General features: G+C 42.6%; 3 protein-coding genes across 7 annotated transcripts; 2 read left to right on the top strand and 1 right to left on the bottom strand.

Annotated features, from left to right (window-relative positions):
* Positions 1–304: 304 nt before the first annotated feature.
* Positions 305–4,145, top strand: LOC125725095 (kelch-like protein 10). Its single transcript, XM_049001704.1, has 5 exons — positions 305–491; positions 1,029–1,518; positions 1,884–2,492; positions 3,013–3,162; positions 3,797–4,145. The coding sequence occupies exons 1-5, from the start codon at positions 331–333 to the stop codon at positions 4,094–4,096; spliced, it is 1,710 nt and encodes a 569-aa protein (XP_048857661.1). The 5' UTR covers positions 305–330; the 3' UTR covers positions 4,097–4,145.
* A 4,677-nt stretch (positions 4,146–8,822) lies between these two features.
* On the top strand, positions 8,823–23,524 carry LOC125725094 (kelch-like protein 10). 2 transcript variants are annotated; one of them, XM_049001703.1, is made up of 6 exons: positions 8,823–9,529; positions 18,828–19,317; positions 19,681–20,292; positions 20,884–21,033; positions 21,661–21,988; positions 22,966–23,524. In XM_049001703.1, exons 1-6 carry the CDS (start codon positions 9,369–9,371, stop codon positions 22,986–22,988), a joined length of 1,764 nt encoding a protein of 587 aa, XP_048857660.1. In that variant the 5' UTR covers positions 8,823–9,368; the 3' UTR covers positions 22,989–23,524. The 2 variants fall into 2 exon arrangements, with proteins under 2 accessions (XP_048857660.1, XP_048857659.1); XM_049001702.1 differs by lacking the exon at positions 8,823–9,529 and adding an exon at positions 18,085–18,300.
* On the bottom strand, positions 10,297–17,382 carry LOC125725098 (basic proline-rich protein-like). 4 transcript variants are annotated; one of them, XM_049001710.1, is made up of 4 exons: positions 17,371–17,382; positions 16,889–17,225; positions 12,984–13,882; positions 10,419–11,844 (listed from the first exon to the last, which is right to left on the bottom strand). In XM_049001710.1, exons 3-4 carry the CDS (start codon positions 13,024–13,026, stop codon positions 11,354–11,356), a joined length of 534 nt encoding a protein of 177 aa, XP_048857667.1. In that variant the 5' UTR covers positions 13,027–13,882; positions 16,889–17,225; positions 17,371–17,382; the 3' UTR covers positions 10,419–11,353. The 4 variants fall into 4 exon arrangements, 2 of the variants coding, with proteins under 2 accessions (XP_048857667.1, XP_048857666.1); XR_007387326.1 differs by lacking the exons at positions 16,889–17,225; positions 17,371–17,382 and having other exon boundaries at positions 10,297–10,422; positions 10,829–11,844; positions 12,984–14,546; XR_007387325.1 differs by lacking the exons at positions 16,889–17,225; positions 17,371–17,382 and having other exon boundaries at positions 10,419–10,697; positions 10,829–11,844; positions 12,984–14,546.
* Positions 23,525–24,770: the final 1,246 nt, after the last annotated feature.

Below are 24,770 nucleotides of genomic sequence, written 5' to 3'. Positions count from 1 at the left end.
TTAATTAAGGAACTATTTTATTTATTTCGGGAATTCGTGATTTGACAATTCATACATGATACAAAACGTAAATGCTAAGATAAGCACGGTATACATTTACCAAAAGTGATATTAAAAACATTTCACTTGTTCTTCTTGTACAGCTGATTGCGCATAGAAAATATTTCCCCCCAATCAATTTCGAATCTCAAATATAGATTTAAAAATAAACGTTACGGTATCTTAGAACACTGTGACGCAAAAGTGCGGTTTTTGCGTATTAGAACGTATGTACGTCATTTCGAGTGGTATAAAAAGGAGAAAGAGACGAGACATCCACATTTTTGAATAATGATGGCACACGACATGGAGCGAGTACTGATGTCCCCGGCGTTCGAAGTGTTCAACAAGCTTCGGCTGGCAGGACAGCTCTGTGACATGGTCCTCATCGCAGACGGTGTTCAGTTCAACGCCCATAGAGTGATTCTGTGTGGCTGTAGCTCCTACTTCCAGTAAGTAGCTGTGACCCATATATGAAGATGCGAAAACAGCAAGGAGTCAGTTTTTATCTCTCATTAGCAATGACTTCTCCTTGGCAATAAGGCTCTAGGATGACAGAAAGTTTATATTAATATATATTATATTAAATTATATTAATGTAGGTCAGTGCTGATCAGAAATATTTCTGATAAGTGTACCACCTTAACTTTTACCATATAATAATAATAATAATAATAATAACAATAATAATGGTATAAATATATAAAAAGGGGACCATGTCAAACATGAAAAACAAAGTATTCCGGGGGACTTGCCCACCAGCCCAACTAAAATATATTAAAGGGGGAGCTACTGTTGGAAAAATAAGAGTTAAAGCCCCTGGTCCCTAGTTCTTTGATGCCTATGTGATCATCTGTAGCAGGGCGTCCTTATCTCTGGTTTATTTCCATTTGGGGGTCCCTGGTTCAGAAGATTTAGAAAACCCCTTAATTAACTTTGCCTGCAAAACCCATATTTATTAGATGAGTCACTTCTGGATTGTGTTTCAGGGCTCTGTTCGCCAGTGACTGGAGTGATTCAGGAAAGCGGGAGTACCAACTCCCAGGCATTTCCCCTGAAACATTGAGGCAGGTCATCGAGTACGCCTACACATACTCTGTGGTCATCACAGCTGACAATGTGGAGAACCTCCTGGCAGCTGCTGATTATCTCAGTGTCCTGGGCATCGTACAGCGCTGCTGTGACTTCCTGCATGAGCATCTCTGCCTTGACAACTGTGTTGGGCTTGTCAAAATCGGAGAAGTCTACTGCCTCAATGAGCTGCACCAGTCTGCATTCAAATTCCTCCTGAAGAACTTTAAGGAGGTTGCCATCACATCAAACGATTTCCTAGAACTCACGCTCGAAGAACTTTGTGACATCATGGAGCGGGATGAACTGAATGTCAGAGAAGAAGATGTGGTGTTTGACGCCATCCTCCGTTGGATCGAGCACGAGCCTGCCACCCGAGAGGCCCACATTTCAGTTCTGTTGCCCAAGGTGAGTATAGTTATACTATGTTCGCATTGACTTGTGTATATAACAATAGAATGCTCATTGAGTGAAGTCTTTATTACTGTAGCTAGAGACTGAACCTTCATTTCCATGTCCCATAAGTCTATAACCAAGGCTTCCAGGTATTACACTTGGGAGGAGAGTGTAACAAATAATGGAAAACAACACACTGACATAAAATAAGTGTTAGCTGACACATCTGAGACTTTCTATGTAAATGGCTACAGCTAAAGAAATTAAAATTTGCACTTCCTGCTGTATCCTTAATGTTAGGAATTGCTCATCTCCAGAGATTCACAGAAAGCACTAAGGAACTCATGGGAATTCTCTCATTCTTGATTTCTGTGTAGGTTCGCATGGCTCGTATGGATCCAGAATATTTTATGAAGATCGTCAAAAACAACGATCTAGTGAAGGCCAATGCGGCGTGCAGGCGAATTATCAGCGATGTCTTAAAGGTCATCTATGATCTTGACGAAAGTCCACTCTCTGACTTTGAGAACCCGCTGATCCGCCCACGCTTGCCCTCTGACATTTTGCTGGCTGTTGGTGGTTGGAACATGCGCACTACCAACTGCATCGATGCGTATGACACACGGGCCGACCGCTGGGTGGATATCACGCAGGAGGAGCAGACCAACCTAGCTGGTCATGGCATGGTGTACCATAATGGATTTGTGTACTGCATTGGGGGGTTTGATGGCCAAAACTCTATTAATACCGTGCGCAGATATGACCCGATCACACGAGCATGGCAGCAGATGGCCCCAATGCACTGGCAGCGCTGCAATATTAGTGTGGTCGTGCTTGATGGGTTCATCTACGCCATGGGTGGCCATATTGGTTTCAGGCCCCTCAATAAAGTAGAGCGGTACAACCCAGTAACCAACAAATGGACCCAGATCGAGCCCATGAATGAGAGGCGAAACGATGCCAGTGCCACCACCCTGAATGGCAAGGTAGGGTAATGGGAGGGCGTCTGCCTGTGTTTACCTTCATTTTCCCCTTGAAATTGAGTATTTTACTCAATCATGAGTTCTCTTTCTCTTCAGATTGCTGATTTTAATCCATAATTACTATGTTCAATAAATTTAAGTATTTGCATAAATGCATTATTGGTCTCCATTAGGGGCACATTGGGTAGTGCTGTGGTGTCATATCCAAGACTTGTGAGATAGATGAAATGGTGTTCCCATGTCAGGTTTCCTTTATTCTGTTCCTGGCGGAGCAGAATTCAAAACTCTTTGCAGATTTCCCTTTTCAAACAGCCATACTAAACCTGAAAATTAGCTGATTATGGTGTGTTTGAGAAGGGAAATCTGCAAACTGTGTTCCGCCAGGACCGGAACTGGGGAACCCTGTCATACACTATGCATAGCATATACTTTTATTTTTGAGTCACAATGAACTTCATCTGTAACCTCCAAACCCCAGTCATATACAGTATAACGGTGTTCACAGTTAAATTGTTTTTCATAGATATACATCTGTGGGGGCTTCAATGGAACAGAGAGCCTTTCTACAGTGGAGTGCTTTGACCCCCTCACTAATGAATGGAGCTTGATCACTCCAATGAGCACTCCCCGTCACAGCCTTGGAGTCACGGCGTATAGAGGGAAGATCTATGCGGTGAGTGATTCCTTTCTGTGTCAAATCTCACATTTTACCTGTAAGACTCATGGTTTTTTTGTCTTTGCTGCTGTGTCTTTCATTGTGATGCATTTAAACCAAACAAAACAGTTAAATGCCAGAAATACCTGCTGCAAAGGCTTATCTTAATACACATAAAAAACATATATGCTACCCTCTTTAGCCTCCCTGCATTTATTTCTGGGTTATAAATGGATCTGCTGGGGGTCTCTGCTACTAGCTCGGGCTGTAAAGTTTAGATTTTTTATTAATTATTTTCCCTAGTTCCAGATATAATTGGTCAGATTGTTGTTTTTTTCAGTGTCTGATTAGCTTCAAGTGTTCGTTTTAAGTAATAACAATAAAAAAGCAAAATATATTAGCATAAGGAGTCATTTTTGAAGGGTCACAGTTTTCACCGAATCATACAAGTATTCTGTTGCCCAAATCCATGTTTTCATTGCATATAGGTTGACATGTGTATATAAGCTTGTGTCATTTATAGACAATGGGAGGTTCTAAAGAGCCTGCCTTCATAGGGTGAAAATTGCTTAAGAGTTCATGACTTTGGGAAAGTTGATGTTTGCCCATCCTTTTGGCAACCAAGTGATAATGAATCTTTGGCATCTCTCAGGTGGGCGGTATCAACAGGCCTGATGACCTGCAGACCATGGAGGTCTATGACCCTACCACAAACCGCTGGCATGCTGTGGCCCCCATGTCCACACCACGCTGTGAATTTGGCATCGCAGTGGTGGACGACCTCCTGTTTGTGATGGGCGGCCACGATGGGTTTAGGGTAACTAACAAGGTGGAGTGTTATGATGCGGGGACAGGCAGCTGGTATCGTGCGCAGGACATGAGCAGAGCCAGAAAACACTTCAGCTGCTGCGTAGTGCCTGCGCACCCCCGCATCATAAAATACGCTAGTTAGTCCCTAACGGCCACCAAGGAGGAGAGAAACCCATCTGCCCACAACAGCATGCCCAGTACGTAACCTCATTTACACCCCCAACCCCGAATTCTTTCCCTATAATATACAGTGAGTTTCTATTGACACCTCTTTTTTTCCCCAGACTCTGCTCCTCATTGGAAGGTGTGTTGGTGGGATCGAGGTCTTTGAAGTCAAGGCTGTCCGGAAGTCATTTTCCATGGCCTCGCTAAGCTCCTCCCACACCTGAGTTTTTGCCTCGACGACCGCCGAAGCCGCATTCCATCATTTCATCACCGCTGTCCACCAGCGGGTTCGGGGAATGCCGCCACAACAGGCACCGACCACCTTACGGCCACAGCTCCAGTCAGCCGCCTCCACAACGGAGGCATGGAACAAGGCCCATTCGGACTCAATGTCCCCTGCGTCCTCCAGGACATGGGAGAAGCTCTGCTGGAGGTCGGAGTTGAATCTTCTCCTGACATTGCATACTTAAAATAAAGTTCTCTTTTTTATATTATCTAGTTTGTGAAAGCGTCATAAATTTCCCATTTTGGATAAATGTTGTTTGAATATACTCCTTCGTTCTCGTTTGACGGTTCTCTTCAGAAATTCCGCTGCAACCATCTGTGATTACTAATTAAGCACTAAGGTTTTTCATAATCAATTGAAATACTGGTTTAGTGCAGCCCCTTCCCCTGGGACCTACAGTAAACATAACTGGCAACTTGAATTTGGAGAAGTGATGTTACCTCTGGATTGATTACAGTATGTACTGTACACAATATTATATTGTGGGTGTCAGAGTTTGCGTGTGCGAACGGGCAGGCTGGCAGGAAGGAGGCAGGGAAGGACGAAGCAGGGAGGTAGAATACGGGGAAAACTGGGGTTTTATTAGGGGGAAGACGGCTATGGGCAGAACGGGACATGACAACAGCACTAACATCAATGACGGACATCGGACAGGGCAAGATGTGGACTGATATAGACAAAAGACATGGCGAAACGACAAGGTACAGCTGGGCATGATAGGGGAAGCACACGTGGATAATCAGGGGGCGTGGCACACAACGATCGTATGAGCCGGGCATGACAGTGGGCCTGCGTTCATAGTGGGGTACCGTAGGGTTCAATTTTAGGACCAGTACTGTTCCTAATTTACATTAATGATATTGACACCAATACATACAGTAAACTGGTTACATTTGCAGACGACACCAGGGTGGGTGGCGTAGCAGATATTGATCTAGCAGCGGAGAGGCTACAACGGGATCTGGATTTAATTAGCGACTGGGCTGATACCTGTCAGATGAAATTTAACATACAGTAGATACATGTAAGATAATCATTCAGAGAGCAGAAATATAAAGTACAGATATTTTACGGGTCCCACTGAAATAAAGGTAGCTGATTATGAGAAAGATCTCGGTGTGTATGTTGATGCTTCCATGTCCCACTTTCGCCAGTGTGGGGAAGCAATAAAAAAGGCCAATAGGATGTTGGGTTACAACTCTAGGTGTGTGGAGTTTAAGACAAGGGAAGTGATGCTACGATTATACATTGCTCAAAAAAATTTAAGGAACACTTTTTAATTAGAGTATAGCATCAAGTCCATTAAACTTCTGGGATATTGATCTGGTCAGTTAAGTAGTGGAGGGGGTGGTTAATCAGTTTCAGCTGCTTTGGTGCTAATGAAATTATGAACAGGTGAACTAGAGGGGTAACAATGAGACGACCCCCAAAACAGGAATGGTTTAACAGGTGGAGGCCACTGGCATTTTTCCCTCATCATCTTTTCTGGTGGTTTTTTCACTAGTTTTGCATTTGGCGACGGTCAGTGTCACTACTGGTAGCATGAGGCGATACCTGGACCCTACAGAGGTTGCACAGGTAGTCCAACTCCTCCAGGATGGCACATCAATACGTGCCATTGCCAGAAGGTTTGCTGTGTCTCCCAGCACAGTCTCAAGGGCATGGAGGAGATCCCAGGAGACAGGCAGTTACTCTAGGAGAGCTGGAGAGGGCCATAGAAGGTCCTTAATCCATCAACAGGACCGGTATCTGCTCCTTTGTGCAAGGAGGAACAGGATGAACACTGCTGAAGCCCTACAAAATGACCTCCATCAGGCCACTGGTGTGAATGTTTCTGATTGTTTGGTCAGAGACAGACTTCATGAGGGTGGCTTGAGGCCCCAACGTCCTCTAGTGGGCCCTGTGCTCACTGCCCAGCACCATGGAGCTCGATTGCCATTTGCCATAGAATACCAGAATTTGCAGGTCTGCCACTGGCACCCTGTGCTTTTCACAGATGAGAGCAGGTTCATCCTGAGCACATGTGACAGATGTGAAAGGGTCTGGAGAGCCTATGGAGAACATTATGCTGCCTGCAGCATTGTTCAGCATGACCAGTGTAAGGAAGAGGACTCCCTTACTATTATTTATATTGTAATTTGTATAGCACGTTAGCAGCACATCCTCCTTTTTAATAACAGCACTTTATTTAGCTTCGGACTTTAACCATGGATTTGCACAGAACAGTTGCAAACAAAGTTTATTTATTGAATATTTATTGGGAATTTTAAAATCAGTTGGTAGCCTTGTTTCAGATACTGCACAGCGGCTCCTCATCAAGGAAGGTGGTGGTGTCTGTGAAAAGGAATGGTGATTGAGGGAGAATAAGGTTTACCAGTAAGGACAACTAATGCAGATGGGTGGGGGTGAAAGATCTAGAATTAAAGGGGGTGCAAAGAAGTAATTGTAAGATGTAGTTACTCACCTTTCTTTCCTGTGTTCTCTCCAAGGTGTTTGGGCAAATATTTCCCTGGGGTCCAGACACCATTTAAAGGTTCCGGGAGAGACCATGGCTTAAGGAAGGGTGGGGAATCTTTTGTGCTGGGGTTTGGGGTTTTATAATATGGGTTTTTTGGGTAAGATTAAAGAGGAAGATGTTTATTAATATGAAAATGTGAAATGCAGTTGTATATTTATTTATGTAGGTTGATGTGTTGTGTACTATGGTGGAAGGGGGGGATTTAAGAAATTACCTGTGAGTGGAAGAATGGTTTAGTCTGTGACAGCTGAAAGTATTGAAGGCTGCCAGTTGTCATTAGAGGGTTTTTTTTTTTTTTCTTTTTTGCTGTGAAGACGCTCGACGTGTGAGATGCTTGTAAGAAGAGCTGCATGGAAAATAAATACGTGTTGTTCCACTGCATTTGGGGTAGTCTTTCTCACTGTAAATCCAGCCGCTGAGGGCCACCGTATTACAGTACAACCGGTTTGGTGGTGGGTCAGTGATGGTCTGGGGAGGCATATCCATGGAGGGACGCACAGACCTCTACAGGCTAGACAACGGCACCTTGACTGCCATTAGGTATCAGGATGAAATCCTTGAACCCACTGTTAGACCCTATGCTGGTGCACGACAATGCCCGGCCTCATGTGGCAAGAGCATGTAGGCAGTTCCTGGAGGATGAAGGAATTGATACCATTGACTGCCCCCCACGTTCGCCTGACCTAAATCCAATAGAACACCTCTGGGACATTATGTTTCATCCATCCAATGGCACCAGGTTGCACCTCAGACTGTCCAGAAGCTGTGAGATACCCTGGTCCAGATCTGAGAGATCCCCCCCAGGACACCATCCGTGGTCTCATTAGGACCATGGATCGATATTGTCAGGCATGCATACAACCATGTGGGGGGCATACAAACTACTGAGTATGATTCTGAGCTACTGTAATAAAATGACAGCCAATGGACTAGCCTACCGCATCATTTTTCACTTTGATTTTCGTGGTGGCTTTGAGTTCAGCTCTCTGTAGGTTGATAATTTCATTTCCATCAATCGATGTGGCATCCTTTCATTCCTAACACATTACCCAGTCTACATCAGTATAGATATCCAGCATGATTTTTTTCCCCATTGATGTCTGATGTGTTTTCAAAGTGTTCCTTAAATTTTTTGAGCAGCGTATAAATTCCTTGGTAAGACCCCACCTAGAATATTGTGTGCAGGTTTGGTCACCATACCTTAAGAAGGACACTGCTGCCTTGGAAAAGGTGCAACGTAGGGCCACGAGAATAATTCCTGGTCTTAGAGGAATGTTTTATGAGGAGAGGTTAGCTGAGCTGAATCTGTTTAGCCTCGAGCAAAGGAGACTATGGGGGGACATGATCCAGGTGTATAAGATTCTAACAGGTCTGGATGCTGTTCAGCCAAATGGCTATTTTAATATTAGTTTAAATACCAGATCTCGTGGCCATAACTGGAAATTAGCGGGAGGACATTTTAAAACAAATTTGAGGAAGCACTTCTTTACAAAGCATGTAGTTAGAGTATGGCATAGTCTTCCTGTTAGTGTAGCACAAGCTAAAACCCTGGTTTCCTTTAAATCAGAACTAGATAAGATTTTAACAACTCTGAGCTATTAGTTAACTTCTCCCCAAATGAGCTTGATGGCCAAATGGCCTCCTCTCGATTGTGAATTTCTTATATTCTTATACATAATATACAAAGCTATTCTCAAATGAAAATGAAACGGTTTCATTCCCGCTGCAATTTCCCACGTCGATTAACGACACATGATTCTGCAGCCTCGCTGAAATAGATGTGAAGGGTACATTCAGGGTACATTTTTTTTTAATTTGTGGAATCTTAACCGAAGTGAAAAGACAGGAGGACAAAATATTATACATTTAATAATTTTAGATTTATTGGTGTTTTAATCTGGGGAATTTGTGATTTGACTATTCATACATAATGCAAAACTAAAACATAAATTCTGAGATGAACATAGTATACATGTACCAAAAACATTTCACTTGGTCTTCTTGTACAGCTGATTGTGCAAACAAAATATTTTTTCACAATAAATTTGTAACTGGGGGTATTTTCCTACCGGTGTATTTTACGTAATATTAAATTATCTGAGATCAGATGCCTCATCTTGAATGAGTTAATGCCGGTGAAACTCATCTGGGATAAGTCGGTTTTTCAAAAGTAGCTGTGTTAGAAAACTTGATCGGCAAGTCTCTCATTGGCTTCCACATTTTGTTAAAAATAAAAAGCAGGGCGCATGACTATCTGGTCAATCAATTTCGAATCGCAAATATAGATGAATAAAAATAAAAAAAATCAGTATGTTAGGACACTGACACAAAAGCGCAGTGTTTGCGTTTTAGAACATATCGTCACTATGCTGATGTACACGTCCGTTGCTGGTCATTACATGATATAAAAAGGAGAAAGAGACGAGACATCCACATTTTTGAATAATGATGGCACACGACATGGAGCGAGTACTGATGTCCCCGGCGTTCGAAGTGTTCAACAAGCTTCGGCTGGCAGGACAGCTTTGTGACGTGGTCCTCATCACAGACGGTGTTCAGTTCAACGCCCATAGAGTGATTCTGTGTGGCTGTAGCTCCTACTTCCAGTAAGTAGCTGTGACCCATATATGACGATGCCAAAACAGCAAGGAGTCAGTTTTTATCTCTCGTTAGCAATGATTTCTCCTTGGCAATAAGGCTCTACGATGACAGAACGTTTATATTAATATATATTATATTAAATTATGTTAATGTAGGTCAGTGCTGATCAGAAATATTTCTAAGTGTACCACCTTAACTTTTAACATATAATAATAATAATAATAATAACAACAATAATAATGGTATAGATATGAAAAGGGGACCATGTCAAACAGGCAAAACAAAGTATTCCGGGGCACTTGGCCACCAGCCCAAGTGAAAAATATTAAAGGGGGAGCTAATGTTGGAAAAATAAGAATTAAAGCCCCTGGTCCCTAGTTCTTAGATGCCTATTTGATCATCTGTAGCAGAGGGTCCTTATCTCTGGTTGATTTCCATATGGGGGTCCCTGGTTCAGAAGATTTAGAAAACCCCTTATTTAACTTTGCCTGCAAAACCCATATTTATTAGATGAGTCACTTCTGGATTGTGTTTCAGGGCTCTGTTCGCCAGTGGCTGGAGTGATTCAGGAAAGCGAGAGTACCAACTCCCAGGCATTTCCCCAGAAACACTGAGGCAGGTCATAGAGTACGCCTACACGTACTCTGTGGTCATCACAGCTGACAATGTGGAGAACCTCCTGGCAGCTGCTGATTATCTCAGTGTCCTGGGCATCGTGCAGCGCTGCTGTGATTTCCTGCATGAGCAGCTCTGCCTTCAGAACTGCATTGGCCTTTTAAAAACTGCCGATGGTTACGGCCTCAACGAGCTGCACCAGTCTGTTTTCAGCTTTATCCTTAAGAACTTCAAGGAGGTTGCCAGCATCTCAGAGGAGTTCATAGATCTGTCCCTGCAAGAACTTTGCGACATTATTGAGAAGGATGAGCTGAATGTGAAACAGGAAGATGCGGTGTTTGAGGCCATCCTCCAGTGGATCGAGCACGAGCCTGCCACCCGAGAGGCCCACATTTCAGTTCTGTTGCCCAAGGTGAGTATAGTTATACTATGTTCGCATTGACTTGTGTATATAACAATAGAATGCTCATTGAGTGAAGTCCTTATTACTGTAGCTAGAGACCGAACCTCCATTTCCATGTCCGATAAGTCTACAACCAAGGCTTCCAGGTATTACACCTGGGAGGAGAGTGTAACAAATAATGGAAAACAACACACTCAAATATCTTACATTAAACAAGTGTTAGCTGACACATCTGAGACTTTCTATGTAAATGGCTTCAGCTAAAGAAATTAAAATTTGCACTTACTGCTGTATTCTTAATGTTAGAAATTGCTCATCTCCAGAGATTCACAGAAAGCACTAAGGAACTCATGGGAATTCTCTCATTCTTGTTTCCTGTGTAGGTTCGCATGGCTCGTATGGATCCGGCGTACTTTATGAAGATCGTCAAAGCTAACGATCTGGTGAAGGCCAATGCGGCGTGCAGGCCAATTATCAGTGATGTATTGAAGATCATATATGATCTCGACGATAAAAGTCCACAATCTGACTTTGAAAGGCCACTGATCTGGCCGTCTGGTCGGGGTCTGGGCTGGTGCGCTTCTCGGCTGCTGCGGGGTCTGGGGTGGTCTTCTGGTCTCCTCGCCAGAGGACAAAAATGGGGTCCACATAGAGTATATATGGGGAGTGAGAGTATGTGTACAGCGTTCATTTCTGTGTATCTCTATGTTGGGTGAATGTGTAAATATTTGTTTATGTGTGCATGAGGGTGGGAACGTATGCTTGTATATGTGTGCGCCTGTTTGTCTATACGCATGTGTCAGGTTGGGTCCTAGACTCCACCCGAAATAACATCTCGGGCTCTATTCCCCCCGCCACACTCCCTGCCGGTGGATGGGGCCCCCGGCCGCTGGTGCGTTGGTGGTTCTCGATGTCCGGGGCTGGGTGCTCGGGTGGGTGCTGGCTCGCCCTCGGCGGTTGCCTGGCGGGATTTGGCCCTCCTGGCTCTGTCGGGCCCTTGCTGGGGGGTAGGGGGGCCCTTGGATCTCTGGGCCCAGGGCCTGGTTTGCCGTGGTGGGGCCGGCCGCCAGTGGAGCCTGCGGGCTCGCCGCCACGGCCCCCTGGGGCTCCTGCACGGTGGCTGCCGGATGGCCTCCCTCCGGAGCTCTCCTCTGCCCTTTTCTGGGTGAGGGGCTGCTATTCTCCCTGCGGTGGTCCTCCGGGGGCTCCCATGCCCTGGGGGGCCTCTGGCGGTCTGGGTTCCGGGCCTCCTCCGTGTCTGCTTCATGTCCTGAGGGATGGGGCTGTGGCTCCCCACACACACTAAAAGAAAAAGAAAGGCCACTGATCCGCCCACTCCTGCCCGCTGACATCTTATTGGCCATTGGTGGCTGGAATTTCCGCAAAACCAATTGGATTGAAGCCTATGACACCCGGGCCGACCACTGGGTCGATGTAACGGAGGGGCAGGAGACTCGCCAGTCTGCCCATGGCAGTGTGTACTTAAATGGCTTCGTGTATTGTTTTGGGGGTTTTGATGGCCACAATTGTACGCAGATTTGACCCCGTCGCACGGACATGGCAGCACATGGCACCGATGCACTGGTGCCACTGAAATGTTAGCGTGGCCGTAATTAATGGTTCCATCTATGTAATGGGTGGCCATTTACGCTTCTCGCCTCTAATCATAATCGAGTGATACGACCAAGAAGCCAACGAATGGACCATCATCCAGCCCATGAACGAGGAGCGACAGGATGCCAGTGCCACCACCCTGAATGGAAAGGTAGGTTAATAGGAGGGCGTCTGACTGTGGTTACCCCCTACATTTTCTCCTTGAAATTGATTATGTTACATACTCAGTAGCTCGCTTTGTCTTCAAATGCTTGATTTCAATCCATAATTGTTAAGTTCAGTAAACGTCAGTGTTTAGATAAAACATAAATGACCTTGCATTGTTGCTCTGCATTAGTGGCACATTGGGCAGTGCTGTGGTGTCCAGCTCTGTGTTTTTGCAATTTTGCCCACAGCCCAAGACTTGTGAGATACAATAACTGGTGTTAACATAGGAGCTTTACCCAATTCCAGTCCTGGAGGGTCAGAATCCTAAACAATTTGCAGATTTCCCTATTCAAACAAACCTAGTGAACTTAATTAGCTGATTAAGCTGCGGTTCACAAGGGAAATGATCACAACTAACTGTAAATTCCCTACCTTTGCCCATATGCTTCCTGTGGTAGGTTCCAGGTTCACCACCACCCTGTACCGAATAAACTTTTATGGAAGATGGATGGATTAAACATCCATTAGCTAAATGTACATTTACGCTTTCTAGATCTCCATCTCCAATCATGTACAGCATAACACACATCACTTTTGAACCATTTTTCCTAGATATATATTTGTGGGGGTAGCAAGGGAGCTCAGACTAATTCCACTGCCGAGTGCTATGATCCACTCACGGGCGAATGGACCTTGATCACCCCAATGAGCACTCGCCGACATGGCCTTGGAGTAGCGGCATATCAGGGAAAGATCTATGTGGTGAGTGATTCCTTTCTTGTACTCTGAAACAAAGGAGTCAAATCTCAAGATTTATCTGAGACTCATATTTTTTGTCACTGCTGCTGTGTCACAGATTGTAATGCGCTTAAATCAAACAAAAGAATTCAGTGGATAAAATCATCTGCTGGGAAGGCCCATCTCAATACACATACTGTATGCTCCCTGCATATCAGGGTTATAAACGAATATTCTTGGGTAGTAAAGCTTAGATTTTTGATTACAGTTATATTCTGTAGTTCCACACATAATTGCTCTGGTTGTTGTTTTTTCCAGGGTCTGACTACAAGTATTATTTTTAGTGCTAATAAAAATAATAATAAAAGCAAAATATATGATTTTTTTTATATCTCATATCTTTTTTTGATGGATGACAGTTTTCACTGAATTGTACAGATTTTCTGTTGCCCAAATCCCCTTTTTTCACTGCAGTTATGTTGACATGTATGTTGAACACAAATTAGTTATAAGCTTGTGTCCTATATAGACAATGGGAGGTTCTGTGCAGCCTGCTATTATAGGGCGATAATTCCTTAAGAGTTCCTGACTTTGAGAAAGCTGATATTTACTTATCCGTTTGGTACCTGAGTGATCACTTACCATTGGTGTCTCGCAGGTGGGCGGTACCAACGGGGCTCATCCAGTGTGGAGTATGGAGGTTTATGACCCTGCAACTAACCAATGGCACGCTGCGCCTCCCATGACAAAACCAAGAAGCTACTTCGGCATCGCAGTGCTGGACGGCTTGCTGTTTGCAATGGGCGTCTGATGGGTTCAGAGTCACTGCCAAGGTGGAATGCTATGATGCAGAGAAAGGCAGCTGGTACCGTGCGCAGGACATGATTACGCCCAAGAGGAACTTCAGCTGCTGCACAGTGCCCCCCTGCATCGTACAGTACGCTGCACCTCGCCCACCTGCCCCCATCTGCCTGCCTGGTGGGTAACCAGGTTACGCATCTGCCGGTGTGGCTAGCAGCACTGGACTTAATCAACAGAAACAGTGGACACTAACAAGAATCAGAAACATTCACCAAAATAAGGAAAATGCCTCTTGAATAATGGACTGAGGGAACAGAACTTGGACCTTACAGTGGAGTCAGAGCATAGAGGTTAAGGCACTAGAACAGCTATCAAAATGCAATTATGGCAAGACAATTGCTTTCCTTTGTTATCGGATGCTGTAGCGGTTTGCTCCTGTTGGGTAACATGCCACTTGTTTGCATGCATTTGTTAATTGCCTTGTTCTCTCCAACCATTTCTCTGTCTTAGAGCATCTGCCAAATGAATAATACACAGAGCACAACTATAGCAGAGCTCAGCTGGGACCTCCTGCATGCTTTTACAGCAAGCAATGAGTGTGCTCTTCTAGAACGGATTTAATATCTGGCTACGGTTGTTGGGGACACATGTGTTAGATATGTGAAATGCTTTATTCATACAAATAAAGCCCTTATATTTGTATTTTTATCACATGTGGTATATTAATTTCATGAGTAGTATCTTCATAGAATTTGTGCTGTGTGTGTGGTGTTCTCCATATTAATTCATATCTCAATTAAACATTATAACCAAGATGCAGCCAAAGCCCCAAAAATAAATTCTGATTATCAGTCATTTAACAAAAACAATACAGAACAATGTTCTTCGACCTGATCCACAGGAACCCCCAGTCCGTCCACGTTTTTGCTCCTTGCCAGACAGCTGGTGCTGGGAGAGAGCAAAAACATGGACTGTCTGAGGGTCCACAAGAAACACTGATAAAACATAATATATATGCAGACCGAATGTCTATGGCACCCCCTAAAGGAGCATCATATCCGTAAAGAACTGGCTAAGGTTTCATGCCACAGGACCCTCCTGAGCATGAAAGCCAGCTTCTGCTTCTGGTTCCAGCACTTAGCCAATCTACTGACCCTTCATCACCGATTGCTGAGTTGGAAATATTCAGGTGGATCAGCTGACCTGCATGCTTGCATCCAATCAGAAGCAGCAAATTTCCCTCCATTTTCCCCTTCACCTTCTTTTTCTCTTATCAGCTTACAGTTATATTTCCTGTTGCTCATCTCATTTTGTCCTAGTCAATTGATATTCTCTCATTTGTTAAGTGCTACTATTTATTGTCTTTCTGTGAGTTAAACTGAAGGTTACTTTCCCCTATAGACCGTCTCTTCCTGCTATCAGGCAATCAATCATAGGCCAGTGGGACAGGAGGGAGAGTTCTACCCTTTTTCACTCAGGGTGACTGGAATTTTCCAAACAAACGGGCAGTTTCAGAATCCCCCATTTGTTGCGGTCTCCAGAAAAGTGTTACATATGAACCATGTGGTACAGTCTGATTAGATGAAAGCATCCCACAGAGCTGTTTCTGATCTAAATGAACACATTCTGAATTATGACTCTTGTGCTTTGTTGATTTTAGAGTTTTCTGCCATCTGGTGTAGAAAAAAAACACACATTTATCTCAGAATTCTGACTTATTCAGTCAAAATTCTGATTTTTTTTTCCCTCACAATTCTTACTTTATTTCTCATTATTCTGAGTACGTCTCTAACAACCAGCAATTAGTCAGAGACATCACTTCTGCTCCAGCTTTAAGGGTTCAGTGAGATTTGCATACAGCAGCAGACAGGAGCGAAGGCTACAATGGCTGTATCTGCTCTGTCCAGGCATTTTATTATTTCCAATTGTGTGTGTGAATGGTAGCCTACATCGGAACTTGTAATTAATTATGCTGTAAATGTTAAGCTGGTTTGAAATGAAAATGGGCAATAGAACTTATCTCTTGCCTAATAAGTTGTGGTACAAGCATATCTAACGTTAATGCTTCGTGCATTAGACATATATAATATGATGTCTACCATTAATGTAATAACTGCCAATAATGTGCTAATTTTCCCCCTTAATGTAATAAAGGCTGATACAGTAATAACTTACCAATATCATACTAACATATTTGAATCAAAAAGGCATCACATTATTACATTATAGGGTTTATTACACAAAAAAAACTGTAAAATTGTTATGTTATTAGCAGTTATATTAACAGTAGTTTACAGTAGCTGCTATTAACAGCAGTGATTAGCTGATACAGACCCTAACAATCGTGACATCACACAATTTCTTTTGACTGCTTATGATTTTTTGCACACTATTGTACACACACACACAAACATATATATATATATATATATATATATATATATATATATATATATATATATATATATATATATGTAGATATTTATATGGTTGATTGCCCACAAAACTCAACTGTGATTAATCAGCCTGTTCTCCAGACAAAAGAACAGTGAAAACCATTCTAACTTAACCTACAAGAAGCAATTCCTGAACACAAAGAAGAAGATGTGCTAGATGTCTTTATGGGGACTCTGCATTCAAGTCTATGGGCAAAACCCTAATCCCAACTATGAAAACGTTATCCCCTACCCGCCCGAACCCACACTCGTTGCTGTTGTAGTTCTCTCCTATCATTTATATTGTCACAATAAACTATATCCTAAGATATACAAGTAAAAAGTTTGTATATAGTATAGCATGAAAAATAATAAGAAGAAAACTCAGCCAGAGTGGAATTGTTTATATATATATATATATATATATATATATATATATATAAACACTCGTGCGCTCTTGCGTTGTGTACACCCAAAATGACGATTCCACCATACACTGCGGCTAGGCTATATCGAGTGTGATGTTACCTGCAAAAGACGCAAGCTGATCCCAACTTCACTTTGCTACACGTCCATTGTAAAAGCAGGGCCACAAATAAAACACCACCTACCTCTCTGTGCTCAATTCAAACGGAAAATGTCGCCAAATCCATTCGCCATTTCACTATGTGCTGGCTAGTCATGGCGCGAGCATTAGCGACGGACGCGAACAGCTTCAGCTTATCTTGCCACAATTCAGCTCGACTGTTTAAACTTCAGCCAAACACAACATTCTGTGTTAAGTGAGAATTCTAACGATAAATAATAATTACTTACATCGTTCAATGGGCGCCCTAGGAATATGTCCTACCGCTACTCCCATCCACTTCTAACTTAACTCGTCCATCTGTGTGGGGGTGCGCAAGAACGATGGGTGCCGTGAAGCTGCAGGAAAACAAACTTAAAAACCTGCACGGAAATATATTAAACGTGGAGGAGTTAGTCGGCAAAAGTGAGGAATTACAAAAAATAAAATAAAAAAACGATTTCTCAAGAAAAGATCATAAAACAGGAAAATGGACAATAGCTCATGGAGTGATATTGCACACTGTACCTTGATTGTAACATAACTGCTCTATAATACATAATCGATTATATTCAATAGCGTTCAGGATTTGGGTGACGTGTACACAGCACAATAATCATTGTGATAATTCCACACTTGCTGCAATACGTTTTCATGACTGTATTGGGGATATATGCGGTCCGAAAAATACGTCCGCCTTGTGCTAAATGTGGACCAAAACAGACGGACTACGCAGCCCAATTTTCAAGGACCATTTTTGTTCTAAATAAAGGCCACAACGAGCCGACCAGATTTAGCCCATAAAATAATGTCCTGTGGACATTTGTTGCTCAATGGCTTATGTCTAAGGTGGAAACTAGGGAATAAGATGCGAACTTAAACCTCGTTCCTGACAGACATGTAAAGGACCTTTTTTGTTTTTCATTTTTAGAAACGTAGCGGAGGAGAAAAAATATGAAAACATTTATTTATTTATTTTATTTCGGGAATTCGTGACTTGACTATTCTTACATAATACAAAACTTAAATTCTAAGATAAGCACGGTATACATTTTCCAAAAGTGATGTTAAAAACATTTCACTTGTTCTTCTTGTAAAGCTGATTGTGCGTAGAATATATCCACCCCCCCCCCCCCAAATCAATTTCGAGTCTTAAATATAGATTTAAAAATAAACATTACGGTATCTTAGCAGAATGTGACGCAAAAGTGCGGTTTTTGCGTATTAGAACGTATCTACACGTCATTTCGAGTGGTATAAAAAGGAGAAAGAGACGAGACATCCACATTTTTGAATAATGATGGCACACGACATGGAGCGAGTAATGATGTCCCCGGCTTTCGAAGTGTTCAACAAGCTTCGGCTGGCAGGACAGCTTTGTGACGTGGTCCTCATCGCAGACGGTGTTAAATTCAACGCCCATAGAGTAATTCTGTGTGGCTGTAGCTCCTACTTCCAGTAAGTAGCTGTGACCCATATATGAAGATGCGAAAACAGCAAGGAGTCAGTTTTTATCTCTCGTTAGCAATAACTTCTCCTTGGCAATAAGGCTCTAGGATGACAGAAAGTTTATATTAATATACATTATATTAAATTATATTAATGTAGGTCAGTGCTGATGAGAAATATTTCTGATAAGTGTACCACCTTAACTTTTACCATATAATAATAATAATAATAACAATAATAATGGTATAGATATGAAAAGGGGACCATGTCAAACAGGCAAAACAAAGTATTCCGGGGCACTTGCCCACCAGCCCAAGTAAAATATATTAAAGGGGGAGCTACTGTTGGAAAAATAAGAATTAAAGCCCCTGGTCCCTAGTTCTTAGATGCCTATGTGATCATCTGTAGCAGGGGTCCTTATCTCTGCTTAATTTCCATTTGGGGGTCCCTGGTTCAGAAGATTTAGAAAAGCCCTTATTTAACTTTGCCTGCAAAACCCATATTTATTAGATGAGTCACTTCTGGATTGTTTTCAGGGCTCTGTTCGCCACTGGCTGGAGTGACTCAGGAAAGCGGGAGTACCAACTCCCAGGCATTTCCCCAGAAACACTGAGGCAGGTCATAGAGTACGCCTACACGTACTCTGTGGTCATCACAGCTGACAATGTGGAGAACCTCCTGGTAGCTGCTGATTATCTCAGTGTCTTGGGCATCGTGCAGCGCTGCAGTGATTTCCTGCATGAGCAGCTCTGCCTCAACAACTGCATTGGCCTTCTTAAAATCGCCGATGTCTACTGCGTAAACGAGCTGCACCAGTCTGCATTCAACTTCATCTTGAAAAATTTCAAGGAGGTTGCCATCAGCTCAAACGAGTTCCCAGAACTAAGTCTTGAACAACTTTCTGACATCATAGAGCAGGATGAGCTTAATGTCAGAGAAGAGGATGTGGTGTTTGAGGCCATCCTCCGTTGGATCGAGCACGAGCCTGCCACCCGAGAGGCCCACATTTCAGTCCTATTGCCCAAGGTGAGTATAGTTATACTATGTTCTCATTGACTTGTGTATATAGCAATAGAATGCTCATTGAGTGAAGTCCTTATTACTGTAGCTAAAGACCGATTTCCATGTCCCATAAGTGTACAACCAAGGCTTCCAGGTATTACACCTGGGAGGAGAGTGTAACAAATAATGGAAAACAAAACACTCAGATGTCTTACATTAAACAAGTGTAGCTGACACATCTGAGACTTTCAAAGTAAATAGCTTCAGCTAAAGAAATTAAAATTTGCACTTACTGCTGTATCCTTAATGTTAGGAATTGCTCATCTCCAGAGATTCACAGAAAGCACTAAAGAACTCATGGGAATTCTCTCATTGTTTCCTGTGTAGATTCGGATGGCTCGTATGGATCCGGAGTACTTCATGAAAATCGTCAAAGCTAACGATCTGGTGAAGGGCAATGCGGCGTGCAGGCCAATTATCAGTGATGTACTGAAGATGATATATGATCTCGACGATGAAAGTCCACAATCTGACTTTGAAAGGCCACTGATTCGCCCGCGCCTACCCGCTGACATTTTATTGGCCATTGGTGGCTGGAATTTCCGCACAACCAATTGGACTGAAGCCTATGACACCCGGGCTGACCACTGGGTCGATATAACACAGGGGCAGGAGACTCGCCAGTCCGGCCATGGCAGTGTGTGTTTAAATGGCTTCGTGTATTGTTTTGGGGGTTATGATGGCCATAATTTCACCGATGCTGTGCGCAGATTTGACCCCGTCGCACGGACATGGCAGCACATGGCCCCGATGCACTGGCGCCGCTGTAGTGTCAGCGTGGCCGTAAGTAACGGCTTCATCTATGTGATGGGTGGCCGTTTAGGCGTGTCGCCTCTGAATATCGTAGAGCGATATGACCCAAATGCCAACGAGTGGACCATCATCCAGCCCATGAACGAGGAGCGACAGGATGCCAGTGCCACCACCCTGAATGGAAAGGTAGGTTAATAGGAGGGCGTCTTACTGTGGTTACCCTCATTTTCCCCTTGAAATTGATTATGTTACATACTCAGTAGCTCGCTTTGTCTTCAAATGGTTGATTTCAATCCATAATTGTTAATTCAGTAAACGTCAGTGTTTAGATAAAACATAAATGACCTTGCATTGTTGCTCTGCATTAGTGGCACATTGGGCAGTGCTGTGGTGTCCAGCTCTGTGTTTTTGCAATTTTGCCCACAGCCCAAGACTTGTGAGATACAATAACTGGTGTTAACATAGGAGCTTTACCCAATTCCAGTCCTGGAGGGTCAGAATCCTAAACAATTTGCAGATTTCCCTATTCAAACAAACCTAGTGAACTTAATTAGCTGATTACATTGAAATGATCACAACTAACTGTAAATTCCCTACCAATGCCCATGTGCTTCCTGTGGTAGGTTCCAGGTTCACCACCACCCTGTACTGAATAGACTTTTATGGAAGGTGGATGGATTAAACATCCATTAGCTAAATGTACATTTACGCTTTCTAGATCTCCATCTCCAATCATGTACAGCATAACACACATCACTTGTGAACCATCTTTCCTAGATATATATTTGTGGGGGTAGCAATGGAGCTCAGACCACTTCCACTGCGGAGTGCTATGATCCTCTCACGGGCGAATGGACCTTGATCGCTCCCATGCGCACTCGCCGACGTGGCCTTGGAGTTGCGGCATATCAGGGAAACATCTATGCGGTGAGTGATTCCTTTCTTGTACTCTGAAACAAAGGAGTCAAATCTCAAGATTTATCTGAGACTCATATTTTTTGTCACTGCTGCTGTGTCACAGATTGTAATGTGCTTAAAACAAACAAAAGAATTCAGTGGATAAAATGACCTGCTGGGAAGGCCCATCTCAGTACACATATGCTCCCTGCATATCTGGGTTATAAACGAATACGCTTAGTAAAGCTTAGTAAAGCTTAGATTTTTTAGTATAGTTATATTCTGTAGTTCCAGACTATAATTGCTCTGTTGTTGTTTTTTTCAGTGTCTGACTACAAGTATTATTTTTAGTACTAATAAACATAATAATAAAAGCAAAATATATGAACATAAGAAGTCTTTTTTTGATGGTTGACAGTTTTCGCTGAATTGTACCGGTTTTCTGTTGCCCAAATCCCCTTTTTTCACTGCAGTTATGTTGACATGTATGTTGAACACAAATTAGTAATAAGCTTGTGTCCTATATACACAATGGGAGGTTCTGTGCAGCCTGCTATTATAGGGCGATAATTCCTTAAGAGTTCCTGACTTCGAGAAAGCTGATATTTACTTATCCGTTTGGTACCCGAGTGATCACTTACCATTGGTGTCTCGCAGGTGGGCGGTACCAACGGGGTTCATGCAGTGCGGAGTATGGAGGCTTATGACCCTGCAACTAACCAGTGGCACGCTGCGCCTCCCATGAGACAACAAAGGAGCTATTTCGGCATCGCAGTGGTGGACGGCTTGCTGTTTGTAATGGGAGGCTCCGATGGGTTCGAAGTCACTGCAAAGGTGGAATGTTATGATGCAGAGAAAGGCAGCTGGTACCGTGCGCAGGACATGATTACGCCTAAGAGGAACTTCAGCTGCTGCACAGTGCCTGCGCACCCCCGCTTCGTACAGTACGCTGCACCTCGCCCACCTGCCCCCATCTGCCTGCCTGGTGGGTAACTAGGTTATCATGTCTAACGTTAATGCTTCGTACATTAGACCTATATAATATGTGCCCTAGAGAGGTAAAGTGGGCTATCCCACAAAAACAAAGTTTTGAAAAAATGAGCTCCAAAGTGTGCCTATACCCTATAATTGATATATATCATAGGTAGCACAGATCTCAGTATATTTAAAAGATAGATAGACCCTCAATAATTAATATTGGACACTAAACTCATTTTTGACTGACATGTGGGATAGCCCACTTTACCTCTCAAGGGCACATATGATACCTACCGTTAATGTAATAACTGCCAATAATGTGCTAATTTTCCCCCTTAATGTAATAAAGGCTGATACAGTAATATCTTGCCAATACCATACTAACATATTTGAATCAAAAACGCACCACATTACTACATTATATACTTTATTACACAAAAAACGGGAAAATTGTTATGTTATTAGCAATTATATTAACAGTAGTTTAGCTGCTACAGACAGCAGCTATTAGCTGCTATTAACAGCAGTGATTAGCTGCTACAAACCGTAACAATCGTGACATCACACAATTTCTTTTGACTGCTTATGATTTTTTGCACACTACTGTACACACACATATATATGTACATATATATGTATATGGTTGATTGCCCACAAAAATCAACTGTGATTAATCAGCCTGATCTCCAGACCAAAGAACTGTGAAAACCATTCTAACTTAACCTACAAGAAGCAATTCCTGAACACAAAGAAGAAGATGTGCTACGGCCCTGCTACACGCACACACACACACACACACACACACACACACACATATAAGGTATCTGTATCTTTGTGGGGACTCCATACTGAGTTCCAACCCGCAACACAATTAATCAGTGAGGAAATTCATAGTATTATCTCTTGTTATGTTATTTTTTAAAATTATTTATAATGTATTTAAAAGCCTATGGCAAACAGTAAGTTAATGAATTGAAATTACAGGTAACCACGTGCTCAACAAGTAGCTGGCAGGGAACAAGGGAAACGCTACAGACTGACAACAGGGGAGGACAAGAAAGACTGACAACACGTGGGACGAGATGACCAATGACACCTACTGGCCAAACAGGGAAGGGACACAGAATGGGACAGTTAAATAACATTGGCATTCCCTGAAGGGTTTGGCATTCCCTGAAGCCAAGCTGTTAATTATTGTACTCCACGCCACCTCTGGTGATTGAATTGCAATGTAATGATTATGTTGTTCTATAATCTTATTGAATAAGTGTTATAAGTTGTTGGAAGTTATTTTTGTATTCTTTTATACTTCATTTTTAACAGTGTGATTTTTGACCTGACAGCTTTGTTTGGCAGTAAAAAGCTTTAAGGGGGCAGTTTAATGGCTCTATACACAGCAATGTGTATAATGGCCAAAGTGTTCTTATTGAATATGCTTAGATTATTTTTGTATACATTTACATTTTTATTTTACAGACTTTATGTAAAGGCAACCAGCGCTTAAAAGTTTAACGTTTAAATAAATGTCTTATTTGGAGAACAATGGGTGGAAAAAATGTTATTTGTTGTCTGAAAACCAAAATACTTTTGAGAGCTTTGTACGATTTGTTAGCAGAATTACCTTATAGACCTGATACACTTTTGAATGCAATATAATTCTCCATGGCAGTAACCCAGCTGACTGGTGGAGCAAGTTCATTTTGTCTCTGCAAGACTTCAAAGTGAATTTGAAGATCATCGTCTCCACAAAGACTATGAAGATTTTCAGGAGATACATGGAATCCACAGTTTCTTCCATTAAACCTAGAGTGCAATCCAACAAAATGTTTCAATAACAAAATTTACATTTCAAAAACTGGCTTCTGGTTTGTCAGATGGGCAGTGTGCATTCCATAACTACTTGTAGTCATCTAGTTCTTTTTGCAGGACACCCAGAAAGCTGAATACTGTAGCAGCAAACATTTCTGTTGGTAACAGCCATTAAAGGGATTCCTCCGTCCAAAATTGCCCCCTAGTGGTGGAATATTGCAACGCAAATAATGGAGATTTCACTTCACTGTATTTTACAGCTAACGAAAATGTAATGTGTGTGTGTATACATTTTTTGTTTCATACATTTAAATGTACATTTTTTATATAACAAACAACATTACTTTATAGTTGTTTAAAAGGCGGAAACTTCAATGTACACGAAGTCACCAATAAATTACATCTATTTATCTAACATGTTATATAATATACATACTGTGTTTGAAAACTTTGAAAAGCTTTACGATTTCAGGACAGATCAGCCACTCTATTAGGAACATTACGCTTTTTCGTTGTGGGTGTTAGCTTTGCTGCTGCTATTAATACTAATAATACATTAGCACAAAAAAAGGCTGCATACGCCAAACTACGTCTTGCTTGTAGGTTAAAGACGTTTGACGTTCATTGCCGTGGGAAACTGCGGTTCTAGTGCTAAACCACTACCGAAAAGACTACAAAAGCTGCGTCGGTTAAAATAGAAGCGCCCCGTCAGGTTTTAAATAACTTTCTGTGTTGGCTATCGGTCCGGGTCTGTATGGGACAGCTTCTGGATCCGGACCTGGACCGCGGTCTGCCTGTTACCTCTGGTCTAAGTTATTCACTGGCAAATCAGGGTGCGCTTTTCTCAAGAATATTAATTTATCTTCCTAAACCACCCAGCAAAACGCAAATTCGCCACCGGGGTGTCCAATGAGCTCCGTACAGGCCATTTGGAATGGTGGGCATCGTTGGTAGGTTGGTTCTTACTTGAATGTGTAATA

Source organism: Brienomyrus brachyistius, unplaced genomic scaffold (assembly GCF_023856365.1).
Source record: "Brienomyrus brachyistius isolate T26 unplaced genomic scaffold, BBRACH_0.4 scaffold60, whole genome shotgun sequence".
Taxonomy (NCBI): domain Eukaryota; kingdom Metazoa; phylum Chordata; class Actinopteri; order Osteoglossiformes; family Mormyridae; genus Brienomyrus; species Brienomyrus brachyistius.
Note: the sequence above shows the minus strand (reverse complement) of the source record. Positions and strands in the feature narration are given on the sequence as shown.